Genomic DNA, 24,573 nt, shown 5'->3' with positions numbered 1-24,573 from the left:
TGGGGAATTCTGTTATGGACTTGTGAAGCCAAGGTTGAGTAATGTTTCCAGGAGATGGGGATGATGGACAGTGTCGAAGGCAGCTGAGAGGTCAAGGAGGATTAAGATGGAGTAAAGGCCACTGGGTTTGTCAAGAAGGAGATCATTGGTGACCTTTGAGAGGGCGGTTTCTCAAAGTATCGAGTGTCAAGTGAAGGGGATGGAAGCCAGATTGGAGGGGGTTAAGGAGAGAATTGGAAGATAAGAATTTGAGAAGGCGGGTATAGGCAAGTCACTCAAGGAATTTGGAAAGGAATGGTAAGAGGGAGATGAGGCAATAAGTGGAGGGAGCCGTGGGGTTAAAAGAGAGTTTTTTTAGGATAGAGGATACATGGGCATATTTGAAAGCAGTGGAAAGAAGCCATTGGAGAACGAACAGTTCATGATGGCAGATAGGGAGGGAAGAAGGGAGAGGTCCAGTGTTTGGGTCGGATGTGCAGGTGGAGGGGGTGGATTTGGAGAGAAGTCGTGAGATCTCATCTTGAAATACTGCTGTGAAAGATGGGAGAGTTGAAGAAAATGCAGTTGTGGGGAGGGACTGGGGAAGGACAGGGGAGAATTAGGGAGCTCATGACAGATGGTTTCAATTTTCTCAATAAAGTAGGTGGCCAGGTGACTGGAGGCAAAGGATGGGAGAGGTGAGGGGAAAGGGGGAGGCCATCAGGAATGCCAGAGAGTGACATGAGGCAAATATTGTTTATATTGTATTCTCCCAAGCACTTAGTACAGTGCTCTGTACATAGTTAGTGCTCAATAGATATGATTGAATGAGTGATCGATGGATTGACATCTTATTTGATGCCAAGTGGATTGAGTTAGTGGCTGAGTTGGAGTACAGACTGCACATTCAGTAGTCTCAGCCCTCCAGTGCAAGAAATTCACATTGCCAGGAAGTCCCTTAAGAGCACAAGAAATATAACTGAGAGACAGAAAGACAGGGACATGGAAAGAGGAAAGGGGAATTCTCCGAGATTCTACCTGACAGTCCCTTGGTGGCCATGAAGCCGGCTTCTGCGTTTCCCCATTCTTGACTGCTTCCTGGCAACATCGCTCACAGCTCTTTCTTTCCTCCGCTGGAGGAGTTTGGTTTGAAAATGCTCCAGGGTAGGATTTCTCTGGAAGGAGACAGTTAGTAACTTGGAACTTGTCCTCAAGAGAACAGCGGTTTGAAAAGACTTGAGTTTAAGTCAACACTGTCGGTCTCGGTATGGCCAGTGGCTCCGGAGAAGGTCTTGTTGACATAAAATCTGACTTTGATCGTCTCAGAACTTCAAGTGCTGGAATTTGGTACCGTCAGTCTGATGATTTGTCTCAAAGCAGCTTAGAATCAGAACAAATGGGTATTGTTTAGACCTCCAGATGGCATTCCAGCCATTACTATCATGTGGCTTGTTATAATGCAATGGCGTGGTTGTAATTATTTTGTAAAATTGTCATTACATTATCAAGAGAAGGCCATTACTCTGTTAAAGTGAGAGCCCACTTTGTTTTGGTGATGTGAGCACAGTTTGTTATTTTCATTTATTTTTCTTCGTAAGAGAAAGGATTTTCTCAGTTGTCCTTCTGAATCTTTGTTAATTTTAAGATGTGATTTAACTTATACATTTTAGTAAGAAAACAGATGTTCAAGCCTTATGCTGCTTTTAAGTTCCTCTGAACCTTTTTCCGATTGCAGTGCTCTAGCATTCTTCATCACAGGGTGTATCTTCTTGGCCGGGTGTCAGGACATTTCAACTATTTGCTAGTTTCCATCTGGGTTGAAAATTATAGATCCTTTCCGAACAAGATGGCATCCTCATCAATGAAACTAACTTTTGGGATGGAAGATTGGATTCCAAGCCTGCAGAGTTTAGGCAAGAAAGAAAACGTAGAGGATATCAGCTCATGTAGCATGGTTAAAACCGGAGTCCATAGGACCAGATCTCTGCTGCCCGGGACCACAGACAAGTGGCTTGCAAACTGAGTTACCCGGGTTATTGTCTTTCCCTGGAGATTCCTGGAAATCATTTTCCAGGATTAGAACAAAAGTCGAATAGATTAGTTCGGGGCTTGCCCTGCTCCAACTTGGCGCAGTTTGTCACGCCTGTCCTGGGTCCATGAGAAGAAGAGCCTGCTGCCCCTAGGGAGTCAGAGTTCCCTCCTCCCCAGCACCCTCTGACAGCCCTGATGAAGCCAAGAGCTGCTCAGCTTCCCCACAGAGCTCAGGCTCTGGACCCAGACGGACCACCTGGTCTCCTCAGATGGAGAAAAGGCCCAGCTCTGAGCCTGGGAAATCGTTTTGTTCTTTCTTGGGCTGGGGGTCAATCTAAGAGGAGTACAGGGGATGATACACAGACTGCCATTCAAATCAGGCAATCAGTTGTATTTATTGAGCACTTACTGTGAGCTGAACACTGTACCAAGCACTTAGGAAAGTATAATTCAGTAGAGTTGGTCGACACAAGCCCTGCCCACAAGGAGTTTTCAGTCTACAGGGGCAGGCGGATATTAAAGTAGTTGAAGAAATAGTAGAGTTTAAGAATGCTTACATAAGTGCTTTGGGGCTGGGAGAGGGTGAGTATCAGTCATTCAATCATATTTATTGAGCGCTTTCTGTGTGCAGAGCACTGTACTAAGTGCTTGGGAGAGTATAAAATAGCAATTAAGACACAGCCCCTGTCCAACATGAGTTTACAGTCTAGAAGGGGAGACAGACATTAATATAAATAAATTACAGACATGTATATAAGTGCTGTGGAGCTGAGATGGGGTTGAATAAAGGGAGCAAGACAAGTGACACAGAAGGGAGAGGGAGAAAAGGAAAGGAGGACTTAGGGATGGCTTCCTGGAGGAGATGTGCCTTCAAAAAGGCTTTGAAGAAGGGGAGAGTCTGTCAGATATGAGAAGTAGGATGTTCCAGGCAAGAAGATATGGGAGAGGGGTTGCCAGTGAGATAGATGAGATGAAGGTACAGTGAGAAGGTTAGCTTTAGAGGAGTGAAATGTGTGGGCTGGGTTGTAGTAGGAGAGTAGTGAGGTGAGATAGAAGGGGGCAAGTATCAAAGTGTTTAACGGGTACACAGCCAAGTGCATATTTGATGCAGAGGGAAGGGCAGATAGGAGAAATGAAGGCTTAGTCAGTGAAGGTCTTTTTAAGGCAATGTGACTTTAGGAAGATTTTGAAGGTGGGGAGAATGGTAGACTGTCAGGTATGATGGGGGAGGCAGTTCCAGGACTGAGGGAGGATAATGATAATAACAAAAATAATAGTAATAATAATAATTATAGTATTTGTTAAGCACTTATTCTGTGCCGGGTACTGTACTAAGCCCTGGGGTAGATACAAGCAAACCAGGTTGGACACAGTCTCTGTCCCACTTGGGGCTCACAGTGTAATCCCCATTTTACAGGTAAGGTAACTGAAGCATAGAGAAGTGAAGTGACTTTCCCAAGGTCACACAGCAGACAAGTGGCAGAGCCGGGATTAAAACCCAGATCCTTCTGACTCCTGGGCCTATGCTCTATCCTCTAAGCCATGCTTCTGTGAGCAAGGAGTTGGCAGTGGGTTAGATGAGGTTGAGGTAAAGAGATTAGATTGGCATTAGAGGGGCATTCATTCATTCAATGGTATTTATTGAGTGCTTACTGTGTACAGAGCACTGTACTAAGTGCTTGAAAAGTACAATTCGGGAACATATAGAGAAAACAATGGGCTCACATTCTAGGAGGGGGAGACAGACAACAAAACAAAACAAGTAGACAGGCATCAGTAGCATCAAAATAGATAAATAGAATTATGGATATATACAAATCATTAATAAAATAAATAGAATAATAAATATGTGCAAATATATACAAGAGTTGTGGGGCGGGGAAGGGGTAGAGCAGAGGGAGAGAGTAGGGGTGATGGAGAGGGGTGGAGGAGCTGAGGAAAAGGGAGGCTTAGTCTGGGAAGGCCTCCTGGAGGAGGTGAGCTCTCAGTAGGGCTTTGAAGGGAGGAAGAGAGCTAGTTTGGTGGATGTGAGGAGGGAGGGCATTCCAGGCCAGAGGTAGGACGTGGGCCGGGGGTCAAGAACAAGGCCCATTGAGGAGGTTAGTGGCAGAAGAGCAGAGTGTGCGGGCTGGGCTGTAGAAGGAGAGAAGGGAGGTGAGGTAGGAATGGGCAGGGTGATGGAGAGCTTTGAAGCTGAGAGTGAGGAGTTTTTGCTTCATGAGAAGGTTGATAGGCAGCCACTGGAGATTTTTGAGGAGGGAGGTGACTTGCCCAGAGCATTTCTGTACAAAGATAATCCGGGCAACAGAGTGAAGTATAGACTGAAACGGGGAGAGGTGGAGCAGACTTTGTGCATTGGGGTTTAGTAGGATATCAGTGAGGTTAGGTTGGAGGGAGGAAAAATATTGCCTTAAAGCTGAAGGTAAGGATTTTCTGTTTGCTGTTATGGTGGATGGACAACCCTGGAGATTTTTAAGGGTAGGGAGACTTGGACTGCACAGTGTTTCAGAAAAATGATCCGGGCAGCAGAGTGAAGAATGGACTGGAGAGGGGAGAGACTGGATGCAGGGATGTCAGCGAGGAGACTGATGAAATAGTGAAGGTGGGATATAAGTGCTTGGGTCAACATGGAATCAGTTTGTATGGAGGGGAAAGGGTGGATTCTAGAGATGTTGCGAAGGTAGAACTGATAGGGTTTGCTGACAGATTGATCAATCTATCAATCAGTGGCAGTTATTAAATGCTTACTATGTGCAGAGCACTATGCTAAGTACTTGCAATACAACAGAATTAATAGAGACATTCGCTGCCCATTGCTTAGCGTCTAGAGGGGGAGAAAGACATTGATACCAATAAATACTATCTTTAATGGTATTTTTTAAGTACATACTATGTACCAGGCACTGTAGTAGATGCTGGGTGAGGCACAAGATAATGGGATTGTTTTAGGTAATCCCTCTAGACTGTAAATTCCTGGTGGGCAGGGAATGTGTCTGCCAACTCTTTTCTATTGTACTCTCCCAGGCACTTAGTACAGTGCTCTGAACACATCAAGCACTCAATAAATATGATAAAGTAATTTATAATGTATAATTTGAAGATAAGTACCATGAGGCTGAGGGAAGGGTGACTATCAAATGCCCAAAGGTCACCCAATCCAAGTGCATAAGACAACGTAAAAAGGAGAGCGAGTTGGGGAAAAGCAGGCTTAATCAGGGAAGGCTTTGCAGGTGGGGAGAGTGGTGGTCTGGCATATATGGATGGAGGGAATTCCAGACTCTGGGTAGGATGTGGGAAAGGGGTCAGTGGTGAGATGGACAAGACTGAGGCACAGTGTGTAAGCTGACTCACATCTAGTAGGTGCATACTGTGTGAGCTGGGAGGATCAGTGAAGTGAGTTAGGTTGGAGAAAGCGGATTGAATGCTTTAATGCCAATAGTATGGAGTTAAGTAGATGCACAGCCGTTGGTGGATCTTGAGGCATGGACTGAAAGTTTTTGTTGAAAAATGATCCATCCACCAGCATGAAGTTTGGACTGGAATGGGGAAAGCCAGGAGGCCAAGAGGTCAGTGAGGAGGCAGATGCAATAGGGTGGGATAGGATAAGGAAAGGATGGACTTTAGCAATGTTGTGAAGGCAGAACCGACAGGATTTGGTGACAGGTTGAATGTGGGGGTGGAATGAGAGAGATGAGTCGAAGACAACGCCAAGATTACAGGCTTGTGTGATAGGGAGGATAGTGGCATTGTCTAAAGTGATGGGAAAGATGGGGAGGACAGAGCTTTGAGTGAGAAGATAAGGAGTTCAATATTGGACACGTTCATTGTGAGGTGTTGTGGAAATGTCCTGAAGGCAGGAGAAAATGCAAGGTTGTAGGAAAGGAGAGAGTATTTATTAAGCTCTTACCAAATGCTGGGGTAGATACAAGCTAATCAGGTTGCTCACAGTCTGTGTCCCACATTGTGCTCACAGTTTTAATCCCCGTTTTACAGATGAGGTAACTGAAGCACAGAGAAGAAAAGTGACTTGCCTAGAGTCACACAGCAGAGAAGTGGCAGAGCCAGGATAACAACCCAGGTCCTTCTACTCAGTTGATGCCATGGGAGCAAATGAGTTCTCCAAGGGACTGAGTGTAGATGGGGAATAATAATAATAATAATTTTGGTATTTGTTAAGCACTTACTATGTGCTAGGCATTGTGCTAAGTGCTGGGGTAGATACAAGCAGAGTTAGGCATAGTACCTGTCCCACTGGGACTCACAGTCTTAATTCCCAATTTACAGATGAAGTAACTGAGGCACAGAGAAATGAAGTGACTTGCCCGAGGTCACACTGCAGACAAATGGTGAAGCCTGGATTACAACAGTTCCCTGCCCACAGGAAGCTTTCAGGCTACAGGGGAAGACAGACAATAACATAAATAAATGAATTATGGGTGTGTACGTAATTGCTGTAAGGCTGAGGATGTTAGGAATATCAAGTGCTTAAAGAGTACAGATCTGAGAGTTTAGGTGACGCAGAAGGGAAACGGAGTAGGGGATATGATGGCTTATCAGGGAAGGCCTCTTGGAGGGGATGTATTTTCAGTAAGGCTTTGAAAGTTGAAGAGTGGTCATCTATCATATATCGCTGAGGAAGGTGCTTTGGACCAGAGGGAGGAGGAGGGCAAGGGGTTAGTGGTGAGATAGACGAGATTGAGGTATAGTGATGCAGAGGTGGATGGGCATCACTAGAGGTTTTTGAGGTAATTATGCAGGAGAATTGATACCTGTAGATCAGCTCTGAAGATAAGAACAGAAATCATCAACCTCCTCATTGTGGTCTTCCTAAGCACTTTATTTTAACTTTGTTTTAAGAACATCATTTGCTGTAAACTTCTAAAGTGGCAACTCTGCTAAGCGCTGGGATAAATAGAAAATATTCAGATCAGACGGTCTCTGTCTCCCATGAGGTGCACGGTCTAAGAGGTAGGGAGAGAGGAAACTGAGACCCAGAGAGATCACACAGCAGGCTAGAAATGGAGGTGAGATTAGAACCCAGATTTCAAAACTCCTAGTCCTGTTCTCTTTCCACTAGGCCGTGCCGCCTCCCAACTTTCAAAGATAAAATGAAAATGTAGACAAGCAGATGTTGGCAAGTCTATTTCAAATGACTTCAGGAAAACAACAAAACCAAAATGGTAAAAGAGAGATCTTGAGACAGTCTTCACACCACCACCCCTTCACCCCACCTCTAACCAACTCTCCTTACTGCTCTGAAGACATTTATGGCTTATGCAGGCAGTGTGGACTTAGGACAAGCTCCTCGTAGATCTAGACTAGATCTAGATTTGACACATGGATCCCACCTCAAATCTCTCAAGGCAGGAAATCCCCTAAAGATTTCCACTTTGATTCTCTCCTTTATTGGTTCCCCGGCTCTAGATTCAAAAGTGCTTCCTTTCCTGAGCTTCTCTAGCCAGGGTGTTGGATCACCATGTCCTTAAATCCTAGCCAGTGTTTCCAGGACTCCTCAGATCTCTAGATTCCCCCCCGGCCCCCGGATCACACTGTGTGGGCCTGTTCAGGACTTCTGGCCACCCTTTGAACAAGGTTACCTTCAACACCCATTTTCCTCTTCCTAGACTTCAAGAACGGCCCGTTCGGATGAAGACAAAGACGCCGACTGGGATGCCTGGGGTTCTTGGAGCGATTGCTCACGCACCTGTGGAGGAGGAGCATCTTACTCTCTCAGGAGGTGCTTGAATGGGAGGTCAGTAGACATAGAAGCCAAATGTCCTCTCCCTGCAGCATGCCTAGTCTGCTTTCTCCAGGAGGGGCCTGGAGCAGGCTAGATTTCTTTGCCCACTCAAGGACTGTTAATTAATAATAACCATAACAATAATAATCACTGTGGTGTTTGTTAAATTCTGACTCTGGGGCACAGAGAAATTAAGAGACTTGCCCAAGGTCCTCCCTCCATCCTGGGGAGGAGGACAGGAGCAGGTAATGGAGCCCTTGGTGTTCTGGGAGGAAACTGAAGACCCGGTCCGATGAGCTGACTAATAATAATAATAACTGGTATTTTGAAAACATTTGCAATGTGCTAAGTATCTAAGCACTGAGATACTAAGATAATGTGCTAAGCACTAAGCAGCTGAAGTAGATAAAATATATTCACGTTGGGTACAGTCCTTGTTCCACATGGGGCTAGTAGGAGGGGAAAAAAGGTATTTAGTCCCTATTTAAAGATGAGGAAACTTAGGCATAGAGAAGTGATATGGTTTTCTCAAGGGCACACAGCAGGCAAGTGGCAAGGCTGGGATTAGAACCCAGGCAACGTTGCTTCTCAGCATGGTCCCAGTTCCCCAATAATAATAATAATAATAATAATGATAATGATAATGGTATTTGCTAAGCGCTTACTATGTGCAAAGCACATTCTAAGCGCTGGGGAGGTTACAAGTTGATCAGGTTGTCCCACGGGGGGCTCACAGTTTTAATCACCATTTTACAGATGAGGTAACTGAGGCCCAGGGAAGTTAAGTGACTTGCCCAAAGTCACACAGCTGACAGTTGGCGGAGCCAGGATTTGAACCCATGACCTCTGGCTCCAAAGCCCTCGCTCTTTCAACTGAGCCACCAAGCAGTCCACTGTAGAGCCAGACTCAGACCTGTTGATCCCTATGGCTATTTCCTATGCAACCCAGCAGCCTAGGGATGTTCTCTTTCCACTAGGCCATGCTACTTCTCTAAGATGGAAGTGTGTTGCTCTCAACTCCTCCCAACCACCCAGGTCTAAGGTCAACTCATCCCCCAGATGCCAGGAGATCCCCAGGTGGATGGATAACCAAAAAAGATCTTTCTGCTTCAGCAGGGTGCCAGCCCAAGATTTCCAGAGCTGAGTTTTTAACCTGGAGCCCAGTGGCTGGGGGATACTTTGAATCAATCAATTAATCAGTGGTATTTATTGAGCAGTTACTGTGTGCAGAGTGCTTGGGAGAATACAGTACAGTTGGTAGACATGACCCCTGCCGACAAGGAGCTTACATATCTAGTTGGGGAGACAGACACTAAAATAAATTACAGCTAAGAGAAACAACAGAGTATAAATATGTGTACATAAGTGTTCTAGGGGTGGATTGATACTTAAGTGTTTAGGGGATAATTTGGGAGGGGGATAGAGTAGGGTGGGGAGATGAGAAATTAGTCAGGGAAGACTTTCTGGAGGACAAACTTTGAACGTGGGGAGAATGGTGTTCTGTTGGATATGAACTCACCTATTCTGTACCTTGGGGAAGTCATTTCACTTCCCTGTGCCTCATTTTCCTCATCTTTAAACTGAAAATTCAATACCTGTCCTCCCTCATTATATGGGACAGGGACTGTGTCTGATCTGATTGTTTGGATCGGCCCCAGTGTTTAACACAGTGCTAGGCTCATAGTGAGTACTTAATAAGGACCGTGCATTATCATTCTTTAGGGGTCTTGAGTCTCAGTGGGGAGTTTCTTTTGATAAAAGCAAGACAATCCACTGTCGGCCCCCCAAACCTTAGTGTGACCTTCCGAACCTCCAACAGGCTCAGAAAGGCAAATATAATTATTTCCCTTGTTGAATTCTTCCTGGATGACATTATTCCAAAGTTTGATTACGTTCGAATTCCAATTCCATTCCGTTTTGCATTAGGCTGTGGCCTAGCCAGCAAGTCAGTTTATCTCAGAGACGCTGTGTAACCGAATCCCCAAACCTAGCACCACTGAGAGGAAAGGCAAGGCCACAGCTAACTTGTTTTCATGACTGAATATTTGTTCCTTACGTAGAACACGCATGACATCATTCTGTAGCCTACATTTGAGATCGGGTTAACACTTTCAGTAGCCTGCTCATGCAGAAGAACGTGCAGCAAATCAGAGTAGAATAAGCTCCAGAACAATTTTATGACTATTCATAACATGTCTCCATGTGGAGGACACATAGGTTTCTCTACCTTGGCAAATTTATGATTTCAAACATTTTCAGATTGCTATTATTATGGCCGCCACAGGCAGGAAATACAGATCCATGTAGATATTTTTGGATTATCTTAGTCTGTCCAGAGTGGCCTTTAAATTTCAAACTTTGAAATTTGAGGCCTGTATTTCCGAATCTCTGTTGTAATGGGCTAGGAAATAGTTTTGAAGACATTTTGACTTATTTCTGCCTTAGGAAATTAAGATTTTTGAGATTTTTAACTGTAAAATAAACTGGTGGTTCCTAGTCGATCCTGTTCAATTGCAGAGGCTAGAGAATCACAGTGCCTGGGTGGCCCATTCCGATGTAGAGCATACAATGGGAATGAAAACAGTTAATACAGGGGTTATGTTGGATCTGCCAAATGTTGTGTCTACAGAGACAAGGAAGAGTGGTCGGTCAATTGAGATGATTTTAAGACAACTTGTGATCCCAATTCTGCAAATAATGTCCAGTCAGGGCTCCTGCACTGTCACATCTTGACTGACTGTCTCCAAATCGCTAGATGGTGGTGGGAAGGATTAAGTGATAATAATGATGATGATAATGATTATTGTGATTATGATGAGGGTGATGGTGGATTCCCCTCCTGGGAAAGGCAGATAAGCCTCTAGTCCTGAGGTTTCAGGACCAGAAACCTATACAGAAGAATCGATTGTAGTGCTAGTGGTTTGTGCAGTGCCATTCATAATCTCATGTCCCTGCCAGACTCTCTTTATGCTGGTGCACTGAATGCAACATGTGGTTAGGCAGGCAACCGTGCAGCACATTATGCAAAGTGTTATTATTATTATTATTATTATTACTATGTGTAAGCCCCATTTTCAGCTGAAATAGCTGTAGCCCCGGCATCACAACCGCTACATACAAATCACCAAATTCTGCTACCTAGGCATCACACTGGCCAACATTAAGAACACACTGGAACAAGAAACAGAGAAGAGTCGAATTGAGACAAGAAAGCCAGCGTGTGCTCTGGGAGTCTGGCAGGCAGAGTGAAACATCCATGTGCGGTCAGGGTTCAGACTAGACTGAAGGCTTATAGGTCTGTAGTGCTGTCCAGCTTTTTCTCTGGCTATCGGCCTGGATCCTCTTCAAATGGCACGTCTGACTGCTAACATCTCTCCATACTTCCATCAGCATCACTTGCAATAATAATAATAATGATGGCATTTATTAAGCGCTTATTAAGTGCAAAGCACTGTTCTAAGCACTGGGGAGGTTACAAGGTGATCAGATTGTCCCACGGGGGGCTCACAGTCTTAATCCCCATTTTACAGATGAGGTCACTGAGGGCCAGAGAAGTGAAGTGACTTGCCCAAAGTCACACAGCTGACAATTGGTGGAGCTGGGGTTTGAACCCATGACCTCTGACTCCAAAGCCCGGGCTCTAGTCAAAATAAAGTGGCAAGGTAGAAGGGCAAATAATGAAGTTCTGACACTGTCAGTCTCCTAGCATTGAAGCTCTGCTCACGTCTACCCAGGTGTGCTGGATACGACATGGAAGAGGAAAACAGGAGCTCCTGATGATAAGCGGAAATCGGGCAGTTGAGAAAAAGGGGGAAATAGGAAACATTTTAATACAGTGTTACCAAGTCTCAGACAACGTTATATCTCACCTGAAAATGGGAATCAATCTATCAGTAATTCATTCAATCAGAGGTATTTATTGAGAGTTTACTGTGTGCAAAGCGCTGTACTAGGTGCTTGAGAAAAGTGCAGTACAACAAAATGGGTAGATGTGATCACTGCCCAAAAGAAACTTACAGCCTACGGGGAGAGACAGACATTAAAGTAACACTTTTAATAATACCTGTGGTATTTGTTAAGCGCTGTCTATTTGCCAGATAAAATAGATTAGGGTTAGGGGAAATAGTAGAGTATAAGGATATGTACATAAGTGTTGTGGGGCTGGGATGGCTATCAAAGTGCTTAAGTGTTTATTGAGCACTTCCTTTTTGCAGAGCTCAGTCCTAAGTGCTTGAGAGAGGACACCAGAGTTGGTAGGCACAAGACACATGATTGGCTGGAAACTACAACTAGTGCAGAAGGTGGCAGTTCCCCTGACCATAATGATAATAATAATAACGTTATTTGTTAAGCACTTACTATGTGCAAAGCACTGTTCTAAGCACTGGGGGGATACAAGGTGATCACGTTGTCCCACGTGGGGCTCACAGTCTTAATCCCCCTTTTACAGATGAGGTAACTGAGGCACATAGAAGTGAAATGACTTGCCCAAAGTCACACACCAGACAACTGGCAGAGCCAGGATTTGAACCCATGACCTCTGACTCCAAAGCCCGGGCTCTTTCCACTGAGCCTCGCTGCTTCTCTAGAAGGGCCTTTAAAATCAAATCCTACTCTCTGCACTGCCTGCCTGCTGTTCTCTGAGTGCTTTCATTTCTGGGGACAGCCCAAACCTTGGAATTCCTCGGCCAATCCCTAAATTGCTCTCCTGGCACCAGTCCATCTTTCCACATTGGCATTCTATCCCTTAGATTGTAAACTCCTTGTGGGCAGGGACTATGTCAATCAAATCTGTCGTATTATACTCTCCCAAGCACTTAGTGCAGTGCACACAGTAAGCCCTGAATGGATTTTGTTTTGTGGTCCCCCTCTAGACTGTGAGCCCACTGTTGGGTAGGGACCGTCTCTATATGTTGCCGACTTCTACTTCCCAAGAGCTTAGTACAGTGCTCTGCACACAGTAAGCGCTCAATAAATACGATTGAATGAATGAATTGAATGAATGAATGAATGAATACCATTGACTGATGCTTGAACTCCAGCCAAATCGTGGTGTAGGAGGGAAGTGCCCATTACTTGTACACAGTAGGTCATTCCTGGGATCAGGCTGGGAAGAGGTGGGAATGGGAATGGCAACCCTAGCTGGGCCCGACTGTAGGTGGGCCTCACCACATGGATTTGCTCTCTTGGATTTGGGGCTGCTGGATGCTTATCACAAAAAGTTCAGTTTTCAGCAAAAACCATCCAATAAATCGGTAAAGGGCCCTGCTCTACTCTGCAGCACTGGGGGTGGGTGGGAGGGAGAGGCATTCCCAAAACAATAACTGAACTTGGTCACCCTGAGGAAGGATGGGGGGGCTCAGAACGTGAGTTGTGCTTCGATCTGGGGAGGCTGCCTCCACTGTGCACTGGATTAAGCCTTAGAGTACCCCAAGATGACAGAAGAGTCTCTTGGGAGGTGGATGGGAAACCAAGCCCTTATGTGCCTGGACTAGAGCCCAAGAAACCAGAAGGGAAGAGGAGTTCTCCCTGGGAGCTGAAGAAAAGTTTTGAAGAGAAACATTGAGGCCATCCATCTGGGCTGTATCCAAGTGGAGGGAGAAATATGAGGGCTCTCTGTGTACACGGAACAAGTTGAGAGAATGTCATCGCAGTCCTGCCAGTCAGGTGGAAAACAGACCCCAGGCAGGGGCCTGAGTGAAGATGAATTCCAGCCTCATCTGATATGCACTTTTGAAGTACCCCGTGATGCTCTGCTTCTATCTCTTACCCTCCAGAGAGAAGCAATCAACTCAAAGAAAAAACTTGAGAAACCCAGAGAGGGAGGGAGAAGGGAGGCAGAGAGGAGAGAACAGGCAGGAACACTAAATAGATGAGAAGTCTGAGAGGAAGCGAAAAAGTGCCCAAGAAGACATATGTTCCTTTGATAAGGGCCCCAGCGAGAGAGGAGGAGTGCCGTCCCTGGAGATTCTTCAACCCAAAATCAGAACTCCTGGGGTGAGATTCAGTCCAGTGCATGCAAAAGGCCAGAATCCAAAGTCCTTTCAATAAGGAAACCCTGTTTGAGGTATCAGTCTGCCAACACTGAGGTCAAAATTAGCAAATGGAAGGAAAACCACAGGGGAGGGGAGGGTGCATTTCTCTCAAACTGGAAGAGAGAAGGGTCAGTTCATAAAACCTTTGATCCATGCCTGGGAGTGCCATCCTCCGTCCCCCTGATGGGAAAGGTGTATCTTAAATTGCCTGATGAACATGTGAAGAAGAACAGCAGTTGCTGGAGGATTCTGCATCAGAGATCCAAATCTCTCAGTCAGGGGACTTCTCTCCTGCAGCTCTTTCTCCACCCCTCGGACTCTGAAACATTGAAATCAATCAATCAGTCGTATTTATTGAGTGTTTACTCTCCCTATAGACTGTAGGCTCCTTGTGGGCAGGGAACATGTCTGCCAACTGTGTTGTACTCTCCCAGGTCCTTAGTACACAAAATAAGCACTCAGTAAATGTCACTGATTGTTTGAATGATTACTTATAACAGTGTTACCTAGTTGGTAGCCGCATTCCTTGCCCACAAGGAGCCTACTGCTTAGAGGGGGGGGTACTGTCATTGAAATAAATTGTGGATCTATGTGTAACATAACAATGTAAGAGAGTAACAGTGTAACTTAGTTGCTAAATACATTCCTTGCCCACAAGACGTTTACTGCCTAGAGGGGGAGACCATCATTGAAATAAATTGAGGATCTATACATTACATAACAGGGTAAGAGTGTAACAGTATAACTTGGTAGCCACATTCCTTGCCCACAAGGAGCTTATTGTCTAGAATGGGAGACCGGCATTGAAGTCAATTGTGGATCTATGCATAAGTAATGCGGGGCTGAAGGTGACGTGAACATTACCTGCTTAAAGGGTAAAAATGCAAGGGCTACGCAGAAGGGAAAGGGAGTAGAGGGAAATGAGGCTTAGTCTGGGAAGGCCAAGTGTTTTTTGGTAAAGGACTGAAATAGGGGACATTTAGGTCCACAGAGTGTTCCAACCCCACCCGGCCACCAAACTCTTGGTTGACTCCTGGATCTTGGGCTTTCCGTGGTAGACACTTTGCTCTCTAGGGGCATGCCTAGCCAGTCTTCAGCAGAATGAGTGAGAGAGAGGCTGGAAAGAGTGGTTCTTATGCCTTGCTGCATCATTTTCCTAGTTTCAAACCAGGTTGCCATGGGCACTGGGTTACGCACACCATGCCCAGAGTCCCAGAGAGGCTTGGGGTCCTCTGGGTTCCACCAAGAGGGCTTGATTCCTCCCCCACTGCTGCTTGGGCTTTGAAGGCAAAGGAAGGTCCAAGGCCGGTTGCCTTTGGCCATAAACTCTAGAAGTTTTTATTGGGCAGGGCCCATAGAAAGGACTGAGATGCTGGCACCACATCCAAATCCTGCAGATTAATGTAAGCCATCCTCCCTGCTAACCTTCTCCTGAACTCTCTCCCTGGGCAGTTCATTCTCAGGAATTAAGGCTTGGCCCACAGAGTGAGATAACTAGTCCTAAATGACACACCTGGAGGGCCATTCTGTCCCAGTTTAGAAGGTGTGTAAGTTCAGGAATTTGACATTGGGGTTGCTGAGGACTTTACTTAAACTAGAATGTAGCCAGGATTTGTGAGTTTGACAGGACCCTGGCTGCAGGCAGACCCACTGAGCTGAATTTACTGGTTCTTCAAAATAGAGAAGGATTAGACCCTTTTTCCCACCTTGAGTAACATGTTGAATTTGTGGGATGCCATTATTTTCCCGAGGCACTGTAACACCGATTATCTCATTTTATTGTTAGAAGGACCCTGTGAGGTAGGGAGAATCAAAGATTGTTGTCCACAGCTTACAGATGCAGAAGCCAAGGCCCAGAGTCGTGAAGTGCCTTGTAATAAGGTCATCCTATTGGTTGCCAATGCTCTTTTCATGCTTCCTTGTAGACATAAACTGTGTTTATGAGTAAACGTTATTATGTAAACCTCCACAGCAGTGGCATCATCTGTCTCATAAGCAAAGTTAACACTATTTTGAAGGTGGTTTATTTTTTTAATGATATATATTAAGCACTTACTATGTGCCAAGCATTGTACTAAGCCCTGGGGTAGATAGAAGTTAATCAGGTTGGATGCCGTCCTTGTCACACATGGGGCTCACAGTCTTAATCCCCATTTTACAGATGAGGTAACTAAGGCCCAGAGAAGTGGTCACCCGTGGTCACCAAGTAGACAAGTGGTGGAGCCGAGATTGGAACCCAGGTCCTTGTGAGTTCCAGGCCTGTGCTCTATTTACTGGCCATACTGCCTCTCATCACTAAAATAAACTTATAACGTAACTAACTTTCCTAACTGAACTGGGGTGTGAGATAGAGCCAACCTAAAACATTTCGGGAACTTTGGCAAAAAGGAAGAGACTTGGAAGGCACATAAACTGCAAGATGAGAAGCAGAAGTCAGAAAGAGAAAAGAGGCACCATTAGCACTGGTGAATGTATTTAAATCCCACCTATCACTCATGTATATATGTCCGCTTTATCTCGGACTTACTACTTGTAAATATTTTCATGTTTGTCTTTCCCATAAGAATGTAAGTTCCTTTTGGGCAGGGAACATGTCACTTTGTTATTTTGTACTTCCTAAATGCCTAGGAATGCACACACACACATATACATATGTAACAGTGCTTTGCACGTAGTAAGCACTTAATAAATGCCATTACTACTATGTACATATAGGCATCTTTCATATTTGAAGACACCACTGATGGTGAAGTTAGATGATAATGAGTACATGTGTGGCTGAAAAGGACAATGTACAGTCCAAGTGCCCAGCCTCATTGGGCACACAAAAGGTGCCTCTTGTCCTGTTGTCGTATTTAATGTTCGTGGCACCTGGTGCTGTTTTCTCGTCTGCTCCTTGTCTCTCTTTCCAAAGGAAGCTTTTGCTCAAAAAGAGGTACTCCACATAGCAGTGCACCATGCTGGTCTATCTTCAACAATTGACTCCCAATTTTTCAGCTGGAGTGCAGCATTATCTGAAGTTTTGTTGTATCTTGGCCTATCATGACCCCCAGCTCCATAAAGCCCTGGGCTATATGGGTTTGCCTAAAGGGTAGAGCCTTTATCCTGGGACCAGGAAAAGTCCATTTTTTTTCAAGAAACAAATGATCTGTTTTGGTGGACAGTTGCTACTTGTACTCAACACTATTGTTCTCTCCTTTCCCCTTAGGAGCTGTGAAGGGCAGAACATCCGTTACAAAACCTGCAGCAACAATGTGAGTAGGTGTTTGATGGAAAAACAAATTCCAGTGAAAGACTGTAGGCTCATAAGGAGGGCTGTTATGGCAGTTGAAAGCCAGTCCTTGTCTTTTTTCCCACAACTCTGGCCTATTGAAAAAGATTTGAATCTAGGCCTAATTGACATCAGATTTTGAATTTACACTTCCCGAGCGCGTGTCTGAATGCCAATTATGATTCATAGCACTTTATGGGAATTAGAAGGAAGTTACACATTTGGGAGGATTGGTGAGAATTCAGTTTTCATCCCATTAACCAGACCTTCGAGCCCTAGTCATCGTTTTCAAGGGTTACCTTTGAAAAGAGGAAAAAGCCACTGTCAGGGAGTAATGCCCCATGAAGCCAGCTCCAATTGAGGTCATCTTCAAGGCAAGGAGGCTCCATCCGACCACCCACGTGAGCATCTACTCAGAGGAGGATTGAGTTGCTGAATGGTTGGAAATCTGATCAAATGCAGCTGGCTTCAAGCTAACCCCCCAGTCCTTCCTTTTCCTCTTGTTGTTGATGGGGCTGCAAAATGCACGCTTCATGATATTTGACATCTTTGTCGAGATGTCTGGATAGGTGGGATTGACATGTAGTGTCCAGTATGTCAAGGCACTTCATCCCAAAGGGTCCAGGAGGGTGACTCCATTCAGATTCCTGGGGATGCTGCAGAGGATTGATTTTCTTGCCCCGGGATGTCATCTCTCCCAGAAAGTTGATGTGGATGGAGAGATTCATCCTGGCTGCAAGGTGTCATCGCATCCTTTGGCCATCTGAGGAAATGATGTTCTTCAAGGCCTGGGACATTAGACTAGACACTAAACTCCTAGGTCTCCTGCTGAAGCAGACTGAGATTTGGACAGAAGACACTGGAACAGGTGTCTTCATGACAGCTTCCTCTTACAGCCATCACTGAAAAAGTTTGTTATGAGCATCAGATCCCACCATTTCTAAGCCCCCAAGCCCCCAGCCCTAGACTCTCGACAAAGCCCAGGGGGATCCCCACCAACAGGACAGGAAAAAAATTCAGTTCAAAACAGTGTCTCAGCAGACTCTGACCTAAGGTGACTTCTGAGGAGAAAGTAACCCTCTATCAGAGAGAGGCAAGTAGGAAGGGAAATGGGGAGACAGCAAAGTGAGACCCCAGAGCCCTCCTTACCCCCAACCGCCAACTACTGGCCCTCTTCCCCAGCTCCAGAAGTGCGGTTCAACCTGTTGCTTTAGAGGCCCAGTGAGCTTAGACCCCTTCCTTTGTCATAGTCTATCCCCAGTAAGAAGAAAAACCATTGCTATTAGCCAATCAAAAATTCCACTTCATCTTCTGTTTTTCTTCTAATGCTTCAACAGATCAGCTCAATCTGTCACAGAACCGTTGCTAGGTCTAAATAATAATAGTAATAATAATCATGGCATATATTAAGTGCTTACTATGTGCAAAGCACTGTTCTAAGTGCTGGGGAGATTACAAGGTGATCAGGTTGCCCCACGGGGGGGGCTCACAATCTTTATCCCCATTTTACAGATGAGGTAACTGAGGCACAGAGAAGTTAAGTGACCCATGTTGTAACAGTTCAATCCATCAGTGGTGTTTCTTGAGTGCGTACTGCATGCAGAACACTGGGCTAAGAAATTGAAACTGTTTCCTTAGTGTCGATCATAATGATGATGGTGATGATGATAATAATAACAATGATTAAATTTGTTGAGAACTTATGTGTGTCAAGCTCTATGGTTAGCACTGGGGTAGATAGAAGATCATCAGTTTGGACTGGCCTTCAGGCTCACAAGAGGGAGAACATGTATTGAATTCCCATTTTACAAATGAGGAAATTGAGACCCAGGGCAGTGATTTAAATTTCCCAAGGTCATATAATAGGCAGGAGGCAGAGCTAGGATTAGAATTGACATCATCTAATCCTGGCTCCATATGACCTCAGGCAAGTCACTTTACTTCTCTGTGCCTCAGTTACCTCACCTGTAAAATGGGGATTGAGACTGTAAGCCCCACGTGGGACAGGGACTGTGTCCAACCCGATTTGCTTGTATCTACAGCAGCATTTAGTACAGTGCCTGGCACATAGTAAATTCTTAACAAGTAACACAATTTTTATTATTATTATTATTATTGTTATTATCTGGCCATCAGACCCTGGCTCTTTCTATTCAAGCACTTAGTACAGTGCTCTACAGAGAGTAAATGCTCAGTATATATGATTGATTGATTAATTTCTATTAGGTCAATGCTACTTGCCACACCCCTCTTGGGAAAACATTTCTGAGAGTTTTCTTCTATGATCTATTGGAATGGGGTTCTAAATTGTGCACTGTTCCTTTCTCTTATGGTTGTGCTCTCTCGGTCTCAGACTGATGTGTGCTTCTGCCTGTTGATCAAAATAATAATTATAATAATAATGGCATTTATTAAGTGCTTACTATGTGCAAAGCACTGTTCTAAGCACTGGGGAATTACAAGGTGATCAGGTTGTCCCACAGGGGGCTCACAGTCTTAATCTCCATTTTACAGATAAGGTAACTGAGGCAAAGAGAAGTTAAGTGACTTGCCCAAAGTCACACAGCTGACAATTGGCAGAGCCGGGATTTGAACCCATGACCTCTGACTCCAAATCCTATGCTCTTTCCACTGAGCCAGGCTGCTTATCTGCGATATCTCTGCCTCACTTCTTGTTGCCACTGCATCAGACACTATCTTTTTCTTTCAGCCTCTACATTGGCGGGTGACTCCTTTCTTCTGAGATCCCGACTCTGCCTCTCTCAGTGTCTCAGCCCCTTGGGGGTCTCTGTCTTCCTCTGGGTTTCTTCCTCTCTGTTTTGATCATTCTGACTCTTGACTTATTCCAGGCACTCCTCCTCTCTTTTATGTTTGGTCAGGTGTTGCTGTATGGCTCCCTCTTTGTGTGCCCTCTGTGAATCAGGATTTCTATGTGAGTTCTGTGTCTATACCTCCTCTGAGATCCATTTCCTCCTGAAAGGAGTTCACATTTCCTGGGCTACAGGCCAGCCACTGTTGGCTTTGATGTCAGCTCTCAAAACCTCTCTGTCTCTGGCTGGGAGGCTGTTGCTCATTTGTCTTTTCCACCGTACTGTGGTTCACTTGCACACTTTCAGTGGAATTGTGGGGGCTGAGTGGATAGTCAGGATGCTTTTAAATCCAAATAATAATGGCATTTGTTATGCACTTACTATGTACCAGTCATAGGCTCCCAGTCTTAATCCCCATTTTACAGATGCGGTAACTGAGACACAGGGAAGTTAGGTGACTTTCCCAAGGTCACACAGCAGACGAGTAGCAGACCTGTGTTTAGAACTCGGGTCCTGTGGCTCCCAGGCCCATACTCTTTCCACTAGGCCATGCTGCTTTTCATAGCCTAGTGAAATGCTTCCCTGTCTTGGGTTTGACCTGTTGAAGACAGTTAAATCAGTATCTTTTGATTGCCACCTCTATCATTGCTGTCACTTTTTTTGCCTTTTTGCCTGTGCCTAGTGTCTGTGCATCTCTGTGCCTGTGACTATGTTTATCTGGACTTCCTTCTTTCTCAAAAATTGGTCAGTGGGACATTCAAAGCCTTATTAAAGTAACACCTCCTCCAAGAGGCCTTCCCCCACCAAGCTTTCAGTTTCCCTTCTCCCTCTCCCTTCTGAATAACCCTTGCACTTGAATTTATACCCTTTATTCAACCCACCCTCATCCCCACAGAACTTATGTACATATCTGTAATTTATTTAAATATCTGTTTCCTTCTCTAGACTGTAAGCCCCTTGTGGGCAGGGAACCCATCTTCCAACTCTGTTATATTGTACTCTCCCAAGTGCTTAGTGCACTGCTCTGCACGCAGTAAGCATTCAATATAAACAATCGATTGATTGGGAAAAATCAAATGACTTGAAATGGACTTTTCAGAGGAAAAGAAACGGATCCATAAAATGTACAGGTTGCTCTAATACATTTCAACAAACTTTTTTTTACTTCACGGTTCACGGTGAAAACTGAATTTATCTCAACTTCTCCCTGGAAAAGTTAAGACTGTTGGAGTAAAGCGTTGATGCTATCTGCTATCAAAGTGACAGAAATCTCCTTCAGATGGCATTAGGCCATTATTCCCTTTTAGACTGTGAGCCCACTGTTGGGTAGGGACTGTCTCTATATGTTGCCAATTTGTACTTCCCAAGCGCTTAGTACAGTGCTCTGCACACAGTAAGCGCTCAATAAATACGACTGATGATGATGATGATTAGGCTACATGATCCTCTGCACCTGTGAAATATATACCAAACACCAATGAAGCACAACTTAATATGCACATCACTTCAGTGAATAGAGCAAGAATCATTTTACAGTGAAATCATTCATTCAGTCATATTTATTGACTGCTTACTGTGTGCAGAGCACAGTACTAAGTGCTTAGGAGAGTACAATATAACAATAAACAAATTCCATGCTCACAATGAGCTTACAGTCAAGAGGGGGAGACAGACATTAGTGTAAATAAATACATTTCAGTTATGTACGTAAGTGCTGTGGGGTGGGGAGAGAGGAGGAACAAAGGGAGCGAGTCAGGTTGACGCAGAAGGAAGTGGGAGAAGGGGAAAGGAGGTTCTTAGTCTGGCAAGGCCTCTTGGAGGAGATGTGCCTTCCATAAGACTTTAAGGGGGGCGGGGGGAGAGAGTCACTGTCTGTCGGATTTGAGGAGGAAGGGCGTTCCAGGGCCGAGGTAGGATGTAGGTGAGGAGGTGGCGGTGAGATAGAGGAGATCAAGGTACAGTGAGAGGGTTATCACTGACAGAGTGAAGTGTGCTGGCTGGGTTGTAGTAATAATAATGACAGCATTTGTTAAGCGCTTCCTATGTGCAAAGCACTGTTCTAAGGGCTGGGGGGGATACAAGGTGATCACGTTGTCCCACGTGGGGCTCACAGTCTTAATCTCCATTTTACAGAAGAGGGAACTGAGGCTCAGAGAAGTTAAGTGACTTGCCCAAGGTCACACAGCAGACATGTAGGGGAGCCAGGATTGGAACCCATGTCCTCTGACTCCCAACCCCGGGCTCGTTTCACTGAGCCACGCTGCTTCTCTGGTGAGGTAGGAGAGGTCAAGGTGGTGCTGCTGTTTAAAGACAATGGTGAGGAGTTTTTGTTTGATACAGAGGTGGATGGGCAACCACTGGAGTTGTTCCTGAATATTTTTGTAGAGAAATGATCCAGGCAGCAGAGTGAAGTATGAACTAGAGTGAGGAGAGACAGGAGCCTGCGAGGTCAGCAAGGAGACCGACACAGTGGTCAAGGTGGAAGAGGATATTTGGATTAACATGGTAACAGTTTGGATGGAGAGGAAAGGGTGGATTTTTAGCGATGTTGTGAAGATGGAAAGGACAGGATTTAATGTTGGATTGAATATGTGGGTGGAATGAGAAATAGGAGTCAAGGATAACACCAAGGTTATGGGCTTGTGAGACAGGAAGGATGATAGTGCTGTCTACAGTGATGGGAACGTTAGGAGGAGGACAGGATTGGGGAGGGAAGAGAAGGAATTCTGTTTTGGCCATGTTAAGCCTGCAGTGATAGGAAGACATCCAGGTAGAGATGTCTTGAAGGCAGTAGGAAATGCGAAACTGCAGAGAGGGAGAGAGATCAGGGCTGGAGATGTAGATTTCCTTTCTTACCTGTCAGGGGAGACACCGTGATCATGTAGGTGGTTTTCCCAGGGTGAGGCTCGGCCATTGAACTCTGGCTGTGCTGACCCCTGCGATATCTCCAAATGTGGGAAACTCAACTGCATAATTTGTGGTAGTGGGGGACTGCGTTCATACTCTAAGAAGCAGTGTGGCTCAGCGGAAAGAGTGCAGCTCTGCCAACTGTCAGCTGTGTGACTTTGAGCAAGTCACTTAACTTCTCTGTGCCTCAGTTACCTCATCTGTAAAAATGGGGATTAAGACTGTGAGCCCCCCTTGGGACAACCTGATCACCTTGTAACCTCCCCAACACTTAGAACAGTGCTTTGCACACAGTAAGCACTTAATAAATGCCATTATGATTATTATTATTATTTGGATGTCATCCGCATAGAGGTGGTAATTGAAACCATGGGAGCAAATGAGTTCTCCAAGGGAGTGGGTGTAAATTGAGAACAGAAGGAGAATAGAAATTGGTTACACCTGCATTTGAAGAAGACTTGCAACACATTCTAGAGGAGTAGGCCTCAGCCCCAAAGCAAGGCTATTTGGGTTGGAAAGCAACCGCGGGTCTTTTGAGGCTAGCACTTGAGTTTGAGGGCATTAAGCTTTTCATTGCCTTTCCTAGATTATGGTCCTGCCCCGTGCTTTACTTTCCCTGTTTTTTTTCCTCAGACTTCCAGGGGAGTTTGGGAAGCAGGGGCTGGAACGGGATCTTCCACTCACCCACCTTCCTGTCACATTCCCATGCTAATAACTGTTGCTCTTGGTGCTTCTGCTACTATTGCCCCTGCATTCTCCTTTTCCTGTTCCTGGATGGGCTTCCTGAGCAAACTCATGGCAGTGTGGTAGAGTCCTGTATTTATTGAGCATTTACTGTGTGCAGAGCACTGTTCAACGCACTTGGGAGAGTGCACTGTAATAGAGTTGGTAGATGCATTCCCTGCCCTTAAGGAGGTTACAATCATAGTAGTTATGTTATTTTTAAGCACTTTCTATGGGCCAAGCACTGTGCTAAGCAGTGGATAGATACAAGATGACTCAATCGGACACAATCCAATGAGACTCACAGTCTAAGAGGGAGGGAGACGGGTATCAAATCCCCATTTTCCAGGTGAGGAAACTAAGGCCCAGAGAAGTTAAGTGACTTTCCCAGGATCACTCAGCAGGCAAGTGGGAGAGCTAGAATTAGAACCCAGGGCCTCTGACGCCCAGGCCTGGACTGTTTCCACTAGGTCACGCTGCGTGTTTATTGGGAGCTGTGGAAGAAAAACTTCACAGACTCCACATTGTGTTCAAAAAGGGTGTTAGAGACAAGGCTATTACTACTAGTCCCTCAGAGAAGCAGCGTGACTCGGTGGCAAGAGGCCAGGCTTGGGAGTCAGAGGTCGTGCGTTCTAATCCTGCCTCTGCCACTTGTCTGCTGTGTGACTTTGGGCAAATCACTTAACTTCTCTGTGCCTCAGTGACCTCATCTGTAAAATGGGGATTTAAACTATGAGCCCCATGTGGGACAACCCTATTACCTTGTTTTAGGGGTTCCTCAAGGGTCAGTTCTTGGTCCCTTTCTGTTCTCTATCTATACTCACTCCCTTGGTGAACTCATTCGGTCCCACAGCTTCAGCCATCATCTCTACACTGATGACACCCAAGTCTACATCTCCACTCCTGCTCTCTCTCCTTCCCTCCAGGCTCATATCTTCTCCTGCCTTCAGGACATCTCCATCTGGACAATAATAATAATAATAATGATGATGGCATTTGTTAAGCACTTACTATGTGCAAAGCACTGTTCTAAGCACTGGGGAGGTTACAAGGTGATCAGGTTGTCCCACGGGGGGC

At 45.3% G+C, this 24,573-nt stretch overlaps 1 protein-coding gene and 1 non-coding gene across 2 annotated transcripts in view; both read left to right on the top strand.

Moving 5' to 3' along the window:
* ADAMTSL3 (ADAMTS like 3) overlaps window positions 1-24,573 on the top strand; it is a 317,132-nt gene that overhangs the window by 137,824 nt on the left and 154,735 nt on the right. The window contains 2 exon segments of the mRNA XM_038767353.1: window positions 7,635-7,762; window positions 16,994-17,039. Coding sequence (XP_038623281.1) covers window positions 7,635-7,762; window positions 16,994-17,039 — 174 coding nt within the window.
* Window positions 22,715-22,874, top strand: LOC119946240. Its single transcript, XR_005456348.1, has one exon. It is a non-coding gene; the product is annotated as a U1 spliceosomal RNA (small nuclear RNA).

Source organism: Tachyglossus aculeatus, chromosome 26 (assembly GCF_015852505.1).
Source record: "Tachyglossus aculeatus isolate mTacAcu1 chromosome 26, mTacAcu1.pri, whole genome shotgun sequence".
NCBI lineage: Eukaryota > Metazoa > Chordata > Mammalia > Monotremata > Tachyglossidae > Tachyglossus > Tachyglossus aculeatus.
The sequence above is the reverse complement of the archived record's forward strand: the minus strand, read 5'-3'. Positions and strand labels throughout refer to the sequence as shown.